Below are 13,523 nucleotides of genomic sequence, written 5' to 3'. Positions count from 1 at the left end.
TTCCGGGTCTCCCCGGGCCTGACCCCGGAAACACTGCTGCCGCCGCCCCGCCCAATGTTGACCCTGGCATTAAGTCAACACAACATGAGAGAGGCATCAGGACCACATGGGAGACTAGGCCCTGGGCCCCAGAGACAACGCTCATCCCGGCATCAGGACAACACAACATGGCAGAGTGAGAACAATGAATCAAATATATGCAAGAAAGTAACGATGATAAAGGAAACAGTCCATTGTCAGCTGTTTGTAGGGTGAAAATGAGAAGCTGGTGCGACTTGAGTGGGAGGGCTACCTGACGTGAGAGAAATCAATATTCATACCATTGGGCTGTAAGCTTCCCAAGCGAAATATGAGATGCTGTTCCTCCCATTTGCGTTTAGCCTCACTCTGACAATGGAGGAGACCGTGAACAGAAAGGTCCAAAGATCTTAGAGCGAAGCAAGATAGGTTACTCTCACGCAAACGTGAGGTACGCTCATGGGCGGTTTCATGGGTGATTACAGGACACATTTTAGCAAGCTGACTCCGCCATCTTGCTCCGCTTTCTTGCTCCCGCCTTCTTGCTTCCGGCCAAAGATTGGATCCGCAGCGGGGAGAGGGAGTGCGGGGCCCGGGGCAGCGGGGAGAGGGAGTGCGGGGCCCGGGGCAGCGGGGAGAGAGAGTGCGGGGCCCGGGGCAGCGGGGAGAGAGAGTGCGGGGCCCGGGGCAGCGGGGAGAGGGAGTGCGGGGCCCGGGGCAGCGGGGAGAGGGAGTGCGGGGCCCGGGGCAGCGGGGAGAGAGAGTGCGGGGCCCGGGGCAGCGGGGAGAGAGAGAGCGGGGCCCGGGGCAGCGGGGAGAGAGAGTGCGGGGCCCGGGGCAGCGGGCAGAGAGAGTGAATGCGGGGCAGCGGGCAGAGAGAGTGCGGGGCCCGGGGCAGCGGGGAGAGAGAGTGCGGGGCCCGGGACAGCGGGGAGAGAGAGTGCCCCAAGACAATGTTTCTTATTTAATGTCCCTTGTCTAGTCTGCAATAAAGTTCATTATTGGATTAGAAGAAATATAATTGTGTGTGTTATATACATTTATATAATTTTCATGTATGTGTGTTTATAAACATTTTATTCCTTAACAAGAATCAACAGAATTATGAACTAACAGAATTATGAATCTAACCCTATATCGCGCACAAAAAGCCCCCCCTGTCAATCACCCTGCGAGTCGGGTCGGTTCCGGTTACCACAAAATCAACTCAAACACTGTTTGTGAGCCATTTAAAAAGAAATGATTTAAAAAACATCAAAAAAGACAATTACCAGAATCAAATTTTATTCTTGACAAGAAGTTTGAACTGACAGATTTATGAATCTGACCCACACAAACTGTTGCCCCGCAACATTGATTACAGTGCGAGTCGGGTCGGGTTAGGTAGGCTCAGGTTGCTAAAATGGGCGTGGAAAATGCCCATGATCCCCTCCATAACGTACTACACGTCAGTCCATTGCATTTAGCAGGAGTAGCCTATCTTGCTTCGCTCTAAGATCTTTGGAAAGGTCTGTCTAGGAATGGGAAGGAGAATTAAAGTGTCCAGCAAGTGGGAAATCAGATAGGTTCAGGCGGGCTGAACGAAGGTGTTCCACTAAACGATCGTCCAGTCTGCGTTTGGTCTCGCCGATGTATAAGAGCCCACATCTTAAACAACGGATACAGTAGATGAGGTTGGAGGTGGTGCAAGTGAACCTCTGCCTAACCTGAAATGACTGTCAGGGTCCCTGGACAGAATCGAGGGAGGAGGTATAGTGACAGGTGTTGCATCTTTTGCAGTTGCAGAGGAAGGGACCTGGTGAGGGGTGGTTTGGGTGGGAAGTGATGAGTTAACCAGTACATTGCGGAGGGAACGGTCTCTGCGGAAGGTGGAAATGGGTGTAGTTGGGAAACTATGGCTAGTGGTGGGATCCCATTGGAGGTGGCGGAAATTTCAGAGGATTATGTGTTTTATGCGACGGCTGATGGGGCGGAAGGTAAGGAATATGAGGACTCTGTCTCTGTTGCGACTAGGGGGAGGGCAGCAAGGGCAGAACTGCAGGGTACTGAGGAGACACAAGTAAGGCCCCCCCCCCCCCCCCCCCGTTCCATAAAGAATGAGGTCATCTTGGATGTTCTAGTATGGAACACCATCTTGGGCGCAGATGTGGCGTAGATGGAGGAATTGGGAGTGGGGTATAGTCTTTGCAGGAAGCACGGTGGGAAGAAGTGTAGTCGAGATAGTTGTGGGAGTACACCGGCGAGACCAAATGCAGAATGGACGATTGTTTCGCGGAACACCTTCAATCAGCCCACGTGAACCGAACTGATCTCCCAGTTGCTGGACACTTTAATTCTCCTTCCCATTCCTACACAGACTTTTCTGTCCTTGATCCCCTCCATTGTCAGAATGAGGCTAAACAAAAATTGGAGGAACAGCATCTCATATTTCGCTTTGGCAGCTTACAACCCAGTGGCATGAATATTGATTCATCTCATTTCAGATAGCCCCGGCATTCCCCCTCTCTCTATCCCTCCCCCACCCAAGTAGCACCAGCTTCTCATTTTCACCCTACAAACAGCTTTCAATGGTCTGTTCCCTTTATCATCGTTACTTTTTTGCATATTTTTCATTCATTGTTCTTTATCTCTCCACATCACCGTCTATATCTCTTGTTTTCCTTATCTAACCAGTCTGAAGAAGGGTCTTGACCCGAAACGTCGCCCATTCCTTCCCTGCAGAGATGCTGCCTGAGTTACTCCAGCGTTTTATGTCTATCTTCGGTTTAAACCAGCATCTGCAGTTCCTTCTTACACATGGTAGAGTGAGCCCCGGGATCAGGACAACATGACACAACATGGGAGAGTGATCAGGTCAACATCGGAGCTTCAGCCCCGGGAAAGGCAACATTGACCCCGGGTTCGGGAAGTGGCCCCAGCATTAAGACTGGCCCTGGGATTAGAAATTGGCCAGGGGATAAAGAAACTGTCCCTGGGATAAGGAACACTGATACAGTGTGAACACACTCAGAAGCATTTACAGCAGCCAATTAACCGACCATGGTGCAGGTCTTTAGGATGTGGGAGGAAACCGGAGCATCCCAGGGAAACCCACACTGTATTAGAGAGAATGTGCAAATTCCACACAGATAGTGACTGAGGTCAGGATTGGTGGAGACGGGAGGGTGGAGAAGGAATGGGTGACGTTTCGTGTCGAGACTATTCTTCTGACCTGAAGACTGAGTCTGAAGAGTCTCGACCCGAAACGCCACCCATTCCTTCTCTCCAGAGATGCTGCCTGTTCAGCTGAGTTACTCCAGCTTTTTGTGTCCATCTTCGGTTAAAACAGTTTACAGATTATCTGGTGTTTTGTGCTTGGGAGCTTGTGTGCGTTACGCAGGGAACCAGACGGTAATAAATAAAACGTGCTTCTTGTCAAGGGGGAGGGGGGGGGGGGGGAGTGGGAGGAGATACAATTGTTTGTTGTCATGCACACTTGTCATCGGCCCGCCAGGGAATGTGTCCCACCCCCATGTTTTAAAAGTGATTTACCATGCCCCGAGCCGTCTTTCCCCACGGCCAGTGTGGGGGTGAATCACCCGGTATGGGTATCAGGGTCCCAGGATCGGAGGGGTGGGGGAATCACCCTGGTGTGGGGGTGGGGGTTGGGGTCCGATGGCGGTGCATCGCGGTCAGTGACTCTGGGTGGGGCGGAGGGACCAGTCTGTCCTACACGTCCGCTCCACCTGACGCACTGCCCGTCACAGTGCGGCCGTACGGAGAAGATGTGGCGGGAGAGTGGGGGCCATTTTCCAACACAAGCTATAGGTGACTGGGCAATCTGAATCCAAGCACCAAGTTGTAAGCGGCTGAAGGTGTGCATCCCTCGGGACAGCCCCCACTCTCCCACGGCTAGCCTCCGCCTCATCTCCCCTGTGCGGCCGCACTGATGAGCTATGGGTCGGGTGGAGCGGAAGTGTGGGACAATGTTCATCCCTCCACAGTGATGTGATGGACGCGGGAGTCTGTACCAATCGCTGACAAGTCCCGCCCCCTGGCAACGTCATGTCCTTTATTTGACTTTTTCGTTGAGCGGCATTCGGTTCGTCGGCTTGTAGGCGATGCTGCCTTTCGGGTAGGTGGCCTTTTGGCAGAGCGGCCATTCGGTAAGTTTGCTTTTAGGCGATGCAGCCTTTCGGTTAATTGGCTTTTAGGTGTCCCGCCCTTTTGGTTAGTTTGTATTTAGGCGTCCCACCCTTTCGGTTAGTTGGCATTTAGGCGTCCCACCCTTTTGGTTAGTTGGCGTTTTGGCTTTGTATGCTTTCGGTTATTTGGCATTTCGGCCTCGTTTCCATTCGGTTATTTGGCTTCCACTTCTTTGCTTCGGCTTCTCATCCGTCGGCGCCACGTCCAGGTACCGAAGATTACATTGTTAAGACAGAATTGGAAATGTTGATCAACAGTTTATGATTGATAGAACCACATGATGACATTAGTATTGTGTTAGTGACAAGAATGCTTTGAATGGGTATACTCTGTGATTTGTGTTAGACGTCATTGCCGTATAAATATGTCACTACGTTTCCAAAATACTATAAAAAGAAGCTGTATGTCTTTGTTCATTAGAGTGAAGGCCCAGGAGGGTTAAGTATCTGCTGCATACTTGGCTTTGTATCCCCTGGCAATCTCGCCGGCTAAATAATCAGTAAAGCTTGTGTTGGTTTACATTGTGAGTTGTCTGTTTTAAGAAATGAACCTTAACATTGGCGTAGTCGGCTGGATTTCACTGGGACCATCAACAGATGACTGAGTAAGAGACCGTAGTTTGACCGGGATCGGATGGGGAGAAAAAAGTGCACTAGTCGGACCCCTTGAGTCCGACCTCCCGAAGAAGCTCCCGGGAAAACTTAGTTCCCTCGTCGTAGGTTGATCTGGTGCCCTGCCGAAATCCTTAGATGCAGACAACGAAAGTAAGACCAACTGTATTGAGATTTTTGCTACTGGGAAAGTATTTGGTAAGAGAATTTGCTACTAGGAAAGTAGTTGGTAAGGTATTTTGCTACTAGGAGAGTAGTCGGCAATTACCTTTGCAAACTAAAAAAGTTTGTCGTTCACAAAGTAGCTGGGCTGAGAGAGTCTCGCAGCTGTGAGGAATATTCTGGATAAAAGTGACGGGGGAACGCCCGTATTTTGCTACTAGGAAAGTAGTCTGTGATTGGCTCTGCAGATAGAAAGCCCGTCATTCACAATTAAGAAAGCCTTAAAAGTGTTAAAAGATAATGGGTAACAATTTGGACTAAAGTGACAGGGGAACGCCTGTGCAACATATGTGTTATTCGAATCCTAAAAGTAAGATGAACCCTGGCCAGTAGGTAGATCAGGGAACGTAGAGACGATTAAAAGAGCAAAGATGATGATATGGGAAAGAGACGCAGGAAAGAAATGGAAAAAGAGAATTAAGGAATGGAAAGCGGAGACAGAGAAGAAGTATGAGGAGAGAGGGATAGAGTTAAGGAACAAGGATGGCACCATGAAAGGATGGAAAGTGTTACAGCTAGAATGCCAGTGGGCAGAGGAACAAGTGAAAATGGGTACGGTAGAGAGAAAAACTCTGATAAAGAGTCCAGAAAACAAGCAATTAATGGTTTAGAACAAACCCGGTACCGGTAAGTCCTCTAGAGGCCCATTGTCTGACATGGCGACCCTGTTTATAGAAGAGGGGGAATGAAGGAATAAAGTCGTGAATAGATGTGTGGAGGTGGAGCCACTCAAGGTTATTTTTATTTTCCTTTGTTCTTTGCAAATGCGTTAGTAATCTTTGAAAATTAAGTTTATTCTATGTTTTCTCTTAACTTTTAACAGAGGAGAGATGAAAAAATGCAATTTGTTTGTTTTGTCTTATTGGTGTTTTAAGTCTGTTTTCTTCCTATTTTCTTATCTTTTGAATTGAGTTCAAAAAGAGACTTGGATGCCACACTGGCCACGTGTTAGATGAGATTGGATAAGCCAACGTCTCAGTCCTAAATGGCCTATCCCTTATTCTTAAATAGACTGTTTTCAAGTTTCCAGAATTCACTTGTGCCACAAGAGCGAGGGCTGCATATTATGGTTGATACCTCTTTACCCTTCAAGTTGGCACATGGTGAAGTTGTGTGTTTACTGTACATCCAATTGAACAGGAGGACCCAGCCGACATTCCCTGCAGCAGACAGAGAGGGAAGGTACATCTTTTGCCCCCTAAACCCAGATGAATCTCCATCGGTGAAGATGGAAAATAAAAACACAAAGTGTTAGAGTAACCGAGGATGGGGGGGGGGGGGGGGGGGGGGGGGGGGGGGGGGGAGAGAGGCGGGGACTATAGATGCTGGTTTACACCGAAGATAGACACAAAAATTTGGAAGGGTGCAAAATTTCTTTGTGCTTGTCTCGCTGTACTCCAGCATGTTGTGTCGATTTAATTGCCTCTGACGATTTTAATCCTCCAGCGGTGACCTCAGTCATTGCTGGCTATCCCTGGCCACAATGGAGAAACTGCACTTCCCGGGGCGAGAGGCGGCAGCGGGCTAAGGGGCAGTAGTAGGTCGAGGGACGGCAACGGTCTGAGGGGCGGCAGCTTGTGAGGGGCAGTAGTGAGTCGAGGGACGGCAGCGGCGCGAGGAGCTGAGCATCTTTGTGTCCAAAGATCCTGTTTAGGGCAAAGATATATGATCTTTGGTTTGGGGCTGAGAAACTAGCGCGACGCATGCCCAGCGTCGTCACAACGCGCGTAATCGCCAGCGCACTGTTGACGTGTGGTGCGCTGGGCTGACGTCACGGCGACGACGTCTATATAAGCGTGGGCGCGGCGTGACTCGCCCTTTTCGGTCGGTGCTGCAGGGGCGCCGGGTGTGCGACTTTATATAACAATGAGGCTCTACCGGTGCATCATTTCGGGTGAGTGTCGCCGCCTGGGCTGTTTGCCGCGCTGTCGCGCGTTTTTTGGTTTTAAAAATGAGCCGGCAGGTCCGACCGCCGCGCCACGGAAGTCGCGCTGTCGATTGTTGTGTGGAGCCTGTGCGGCTAGGCCGCGACGTGAGGCGTTGCGCCGGGCGGAGCCAGGAGGCCAAAGGCCTGGGAAATGGGGAGGGTGCGGGCGCGGTACCGGTTCTTTCCGCGGCGTCTCACCGCCTTTCCACTCTTGTCCCGGGCAGGAGATGAAATGTTCTCCGACATCTACAAGATCCGCGAGGACCCGAAGGGTATGTTCTACGAGGTGGAGGGCAAGGTAAGAACCGTGCCAGGTCTCTATGGAGACTGGGAGGGGGAGGGGAGGGGGGTGGCTATTGAAGCTGCACTATAGGGGGCAAACGGTGTCTGTTCTAGCATTTTAGTCCTAGTCTAGTGGCTTGAATTTAGTATGCAGCCGGCAGAGGTTTAGCCGGGTCTGCCCCTTGTTACCTCTTGCATCATCGAGTTGTCTAACGGACCATCTTTGAAGGTTTGTATGGCTTTGTGTTGACTATATTTTCTCCTCGGCAAAATCCCAGTACTGCACTGTCGATCCGTTCTCGTTTGATGAATGGTGAGTATTTATTTCTGTAACCCTTTCCCCCAGGGTTTAGGTTTGTGGTAGGCATTCTGAGGGGACAGGAGTTTCTCCAGTATTTGAGTCGGTGCAAGTTGACTTTTCGATTAATATTTCTATGACTATTAAGTTATGGACGTGTTCTGGAGTTAGCTAATGTTGGAATTTTCACGGTACTAATATTGTAATGAAAGCATCTGCTTTTCCAAAGCATGTTACCAGAACAGAAAAAGGGATTGATGACAATTTAATTGGAGGTAATGCTTCCCAAGAAGCCCCAACTGAATATGCTGAGGAGTCAACTTGCAGTGGTGTGGACATTGTGTTGAATCATCATCTCAAGGAAGTTACTTTCAACAGACAAACCTACATGACCTACATAAAGGATTACATGAAAATGTGAGTAACCAGTAACTTAGTAATGTAATGCTCATTCATTGCTTTCCCTTGTTACATTGAATTGGACAGACTTCATGGGGAACCTATGGTTGGTCGATTCACTCTTTTGATATAATGTAAACAGATGGCACAAACGTAGCAATGGTTAGTTTCATACATTGACACTATCAAGTTTGGCTTTTGCTTTGTCCTCTAAAGCTCATGTGCTTTGTATGGTCCTAATTCAGACATCTGGAAATGATTGTTAATTGGTGTTAGTATTTTGGTGGGAAGTTGAGTAATTTCTTTGAATTAAATTTTAAACATTGGGATATTCAAAGGCTTCCTACATTGATTTAATGTAGAATTGTATACATGGGACAGTCTTACACTTAAAAGCCTTTCACTGTACCTCTGTACATGTGACAAACTAAAATAAACAATGGTCATGTGCCTATTGTGACTCCACTCTAGGATTACCTCACTTCAGCAAATTTGGTATCTCCCTTCATTGTTGTCGGTAGATCTTCACTGTGTCTCCTTAGTGTCCCAACACTAATGGGCCTGCCCCACTTAGGCAAATTTTTTCAGCGACTGTCATAGTCATAGCAGGTCGCCGAAAACCCGGTGACTGGACCCCACTATGACCGTGTCCACAACCTACCACCTAGTCGCTGTCAAGTTACGGCAACCCACCGACAACTGATTAGGACATCCGCCCATGGCCACACCTATGTCCACCAGTGACGAGCTACGACAAGGTAAGACAATTCAGTCGCTGGTTGACGTAGGTAGTCGCCAATGGAATTCACTGAAGTCGTCCTAGCGACAACCTACGACAGCACCTACACCAGGAGAAGACGAGCTACGATCATTGGCATCAAGCTCAATGTCAAAGTTTTGAACATTTCAAAATCCAGCGGTGACCAGAAAACCGATACAACTCTTTGTACTCGAGGAGACTACTCACAACCATACAGGCATCACACAGCTGCTATGTGGCGACAGCCTAGTCGCCTGTAGTCGCTAAAAAAATCGCATAAGTGGGACGGACATTATGCTCTCAATTTCCCCCTGCCCAGACAGAACAGGAATAGAAACATAGAAAATAGGTGCAGGAGTAGGCCATTCGACCCTTTGTTACCTTGCACCCTCTGCATCCAACTTATTCTCTGGCATTCCACCAACTTCAACATGATCCCATCGCAAGTCGCATCTTTTTATCCCCACCTCTTTCCGCTGAGGTCACTCCCTTCACAACTCTGGTTTACTCATGCATTCCCTGGTGACCCCAGCAGCCCTTCCAGATGAGATGGACTGGATGAACATTGAATTCTCCAATATTAGATGACGGTCCTATAAATGATACCCCTAATGTCCCCCCCCCCCCCCCCCCCCCCCCCCCCCCCCTCTTCCATGTGACCCATCAGGATTTCTTCCCTTCCACATCCCCATTCTCTTCCACCTATATTCTTTCGTCTAGCTTTACAATTCGCACATCTTCTTTGGCTTTTTGTCTTTTCATGCCTGGCCTTTGTCCAACTACCAACTATCTGCCAATCCAACCTCCCCCACCCCACCTGCCCTCACCTATATCCACCAATCACTTGCCAGGCTATGTCTTGCCTGCCACTTCTCTTACAGCTTTCTCCTCCCCACCACTGGGGAGTCTGAAGAAGTGTTCCCACTTATAATGTTGCCTATTCATGTTTACCCCCCGCCCCTGCATGACCCACTAAGTTACTTCAGCACAACTCGCACACATGTATTCTAACTCTGGCTACTGCATTTGGTGCTCCCAATGTGGCCTCTTTTGCAGTGGTGAGACAATTTGTAGATGAGACAATTTTTGAACCTCAATGCATCCATAATTCCTTGAATCCCCAGTTTTGATTATTCAAGATTGTACTTTGATGGTATTGAAGCAACTTGAGTTTTAAGTGCAACTGTGACAATGTAGGAATTAAGTTTTGGTACTAATAATTTGTCTCAACCACAGCCTAAAAGGAAATGTTCAACGAGACAACCCAGAAGCACTGGACGAATTTACTGTGAATGCTAAGGCAGTCGTTGGCGAGATTTTAAAAAAGATTAACCAGTATAAGGTAATTAATTCATTTTTTGCATTATTTAGTTCGCTTTGAAGCAAATGAAACCTGATGCTCAACAGCTCTTTCGAATCATTTTTCGTCATGTTTAAGGTGTAGCTATCAGTCCCAGCTCTTGTTGATTTTGATGAACAGTTCTTGTTCCAAACAACAGTCACACAACTGGAGAAACGCCACATATTCTGCTTGTGGGTAACTTACAACCTGATGGAATTAACTTTGAATTCTCAAATTTTAGGTAACTAACCTACAAACCACCACTTCCTGCCTTATTCCTGGACCCCAGCTGGAACCATACCCATTCTCCCCTGTTCTACCCCTCTTGTCCCTTTTCACCTATATTCCTTATTGTGGCATCACATTTTGCATTTCTTCTTTTATCTCACAATTTTGTCTGGGGCAGAAGGCACGTGGAATCTGTTTGTGGTCAGCAATGAGATTGATGTCCATGTTACTGTTCCAAGCCCTTGCATTTTACCATTGGAATCTGGAATTCAGCCCTCTGCTCCTACAGCAGTGGAACTGTAAAGTGGTCCCATTCCTTTGTGGCTTAATGTGATGTGAGCATCCAGGCTTTTGTGCAAGGACTGCCTGGGAAACTGGTGCTGGGAGAGATGGGATGATTGGTTGAACTTGTTACCATGAGGATCTTCGGGTGATTTTTGCGAAAATGAGAGGAAAATAAATCTCATTTTGTTATATTCTGAGGTGATGGGAGAGGAATTGGTGCTCTAATTGGCCTTGGCTAATTAGACAGGTAGTGCTTCTGTTTAATCCCGATCTATGGTTCAGTATATTGGGATGTGGACCTGACCCATTGATTAGAGTTAATGTGAATTGGGGAATCCAGTACTAAATTCAGGAACTTATTTAGTTTTTTACAGGTGAGAGTATGGACCCTGATGCCATGGTTGGACTACTAAATTACCGCAGTGATGATACTCCATATATGCTTTTCTTCAAAAAGGGTTTGAACGTTGAGAAATGTGTGAGTACTTAAAATGTTATCTACGATATTTTTTTTACATAAAATACACACCACTGTCATTCGGAAAAGAGAATTGGACAAAAGCTTTGATGCCATTATGCTATAGAATCTGAGGATGTTAACTGGCCTATTTATTGTCATTCGCTCGTGTGTTGTGTTTAAGGTCCTGTAGAACTGGACCCATTGCTAAAAAACGGGAAAGTCTGGCGTCAGATGGTAACTGAAGGCAAACTGTTAATGTTAAGTTAACATTGGCTGAATCTGATGAGGTTTACATTTAATCGGGCTTGGCATTTAATATTTTCTTTACGGTTGTGATCTGACCCGTCTTTCACAATTATTGTCTTCCAGCACCTGCCTGCTGTATTGCCTCAGTTCTAGAAATTTTCTGTTCTCCATTGTTGCATAACTAGCCTTTATCCTCGGCAGGTCTGTCATCCCTTGTCTTCTCCACTCAGTCAGACTTTTTCATCCATCTCTTCATTTCCAACTTTGATTTTGACAAAAGGTCATTGATCTCAAAGGTCAACTATTTCACAGATGCTGTCAGTATTTTCGTACCTTCATTGTGGCAAGTTGATCTGTGAAAATTGAGATTCAGCATTAAATGTCAGTCACATCCAATATTCTGAGTTGCAATTCATGCAGCAGGGAACAATGTTCAACATAATACCAGTTGTGTCTAGTATTGAACAGCTGTCAAATTGTAACTTTCAGTACTTAATATAGGCATGATGATTGGTATGGACAGACACAGGTTTGCCTGAACAGCCCAAATGTTTTTTAAAAAGGCCTCTTTAATGTTAACCAAGTGCATCTACTGATAGACCTCAAGTAAAATTTAGTGACTTTGTGGTTTGCACTCAGATGCAAGATTAAAATTCCTCAATCTTCTGCCTGCTTCTCTGTGGCAGTTCAGATGGATAAAGGTAGACAGTTTTCAGGAAAAAATAACCTTGGATTCTTTCAACTACATTTTGTCAATAACATAAGAGGAGAGTCTGGTCAAAAGCTACAAACTAATGTTTGATTTCTTTCTTTTTACAGTAAATCTGCCTACAATTCATCATGTTGAATTCATCAAATCATAATGACCTAATGTTCATATTACCTGCAATAAACTCTGAACTGGTATCACTGAGCTGATTCATTATTGGAAATGAACATTGTTTTACCTGTTGAGTTGTAATAAAGTGCATTATTCCCCCTAATGCTTGTCTGATTTACCTTGAGATAAATTGCTTCTGGAATTGATTGAATTGTTCCTATTGTGGAAATACCAGATCTCTTTCATTTGAGCCACATTGGGTGCTGGTTATTTATTTAATTTCCAGACTGCATTGCATGATGCCCATATAATGTGAAATTCATGGATTTTGACATTACAAGAACTATAGGGCGAGGGTGTTTGGGGGGAGGGGGCACTATGGGTCAATGTAATTAAAATATGGGCTAGATAATGTAAGTATAAGTGCAATTGTGCTTCAATAAATGTCTTGGTGTTGTCACAGGTAGATTCTGCACTGATAAATTTGTCCATAGATCTTAATCCCCGAGCTAAATATAATGGGCAACATGTTTTCTGCTGAACTAATTCAACTGTTCGGGCCTCTTTGTGTGACCAGGAAACATGTCTTTTTTTTTAATTGTGCCAGTTCCTCTGGGCTGTAACTGACTCCTGTGTGCCGGTTCCACTGGGCTGGCTATTCCTGCTAGACATGGTTAATTTGGGTTTCATAGTACAGAAATTGCCTGGTGTGCTGGTGGCACTTCTTAGCTGGCTATTCCTGCTAGACATGGTTAGTTTGGGTTTCACAGTACAGAAATTGCTAGGTTTGCTGACTTTGTTTTAGGATTTCCATTAGTAGGGTGGGCTGCCATTAGGCTAAAATAGGTAGCAGCCTTTGTGAAGAGACAATTGACTAATAAGGTGAAGGTTAACCCTTTATGTAACTGGAGAGCTAGAATTCTTGCTTTAGTTGACCACCTTGTGTTTTTGGCATGCAATCTTGTTGAATACTCTTCACAAAAGCTGATCTGTACCAGCTGGAATTTATTATTACTATCATTGGGCTTTCCTATTACACTAAATCCATCCATTGCATCTCATTTTTTCTGGCAGTGTCAATTAAGTGATGTTCTGCCATCGGCCAGTATTGGATATGGTCTTGGTTGCTATGCTGAATTCTATAGCTGCATTAATGATCACAATGCATGTCTTCACTAAATCTTGCTACTCCCCATAATGAAAATTATGCATGCCAAACCGCTAAGTTTTGCTATTTTAATTTTTGTAATGTTGGCAATTCTGAGAACTATATCTTTTTGCAAAAATAAAGATCTTTGTAGCATGATGCAGCATATCTGCACGAGGTGGTGTCGTATCTTAATGATGTGAATTGTAATTTTGGAGTACATTTATCTTAATGCAGTGTTAAACACAAGCTTGCTGCCAATTAGTACATGGCTCAATTGGTGTAAAAAATGA

At 46.2% G+C, this 13,523-nt stretch overlaps 1 protein-coding gene and 1 non-coding gene across 3 annotated transcripts; both read left to right on the top strand.

Annotated features, from left to right (window-relative positions):
* The first annotated feature begins 44 nt into the window (after positions 1-44).
* tpt1 (tumor protein, translationally-controlled 1) lies at positions 45-12,246 on the top strand. Of its 2 annotated transcripts, none has more exons than XM_055644810.1 (6): positions 45-175; positions 7,188-7,261; positions 7,773-7,960; positions 9,939-10,044; positions 10,922-11,035; positions 12,083-12,246. In XM_055644810.1, the coding sequence occupies exons 1-6, from the start codon at positions 55-57 to the stop codon at positions 12,083-12,085; spliced, it is 606 nt and encodes a 201-aa protein (XP_055500785.1). In that variant the 5' UTR covers positions 45-54; the 3' UTR covers positions 12,086-12,246. The 2 variants fall into 2 exon arrangements, with proteins under 2 accessions (XP_055500785.1, XP_055500786.1); XM_055644811.1 differs by lacking the exon at positions 45-175 and adding an exon at positions 6,779-6,930.
* On the top strand, positions 11,847-11,974 carry LOC129703132 (small nucleolar RNA SNORA31). The gene has a single exon (XR_008724515.1). It is a non-coding gene; the product is annotated as a small nucleolar RNA SNORA31 (small nucleolar RNA).
* Positions 12,247-13,523: the final 1,277 nt, after the last annotated feature.

Source organism: Leucoraja erinacea, chromosome 13, assembly GCF_028641065.1.
Source record: "Leucoraja erinacea ecotype New England chromosome 13, Leri_hhj_1, whole genome shotgun sequence".
In the NCBI taxonomy this organism is placed as follows: Eukaryota; Metazoa; Chordata; class Chondrichthyes; order Rajiformes; family Rajidae; genus Leucoraja; species Leucoraja erinaceus.
This window is presented reverse-complemented; position numbering and strand designations above follow the sequence as displayed.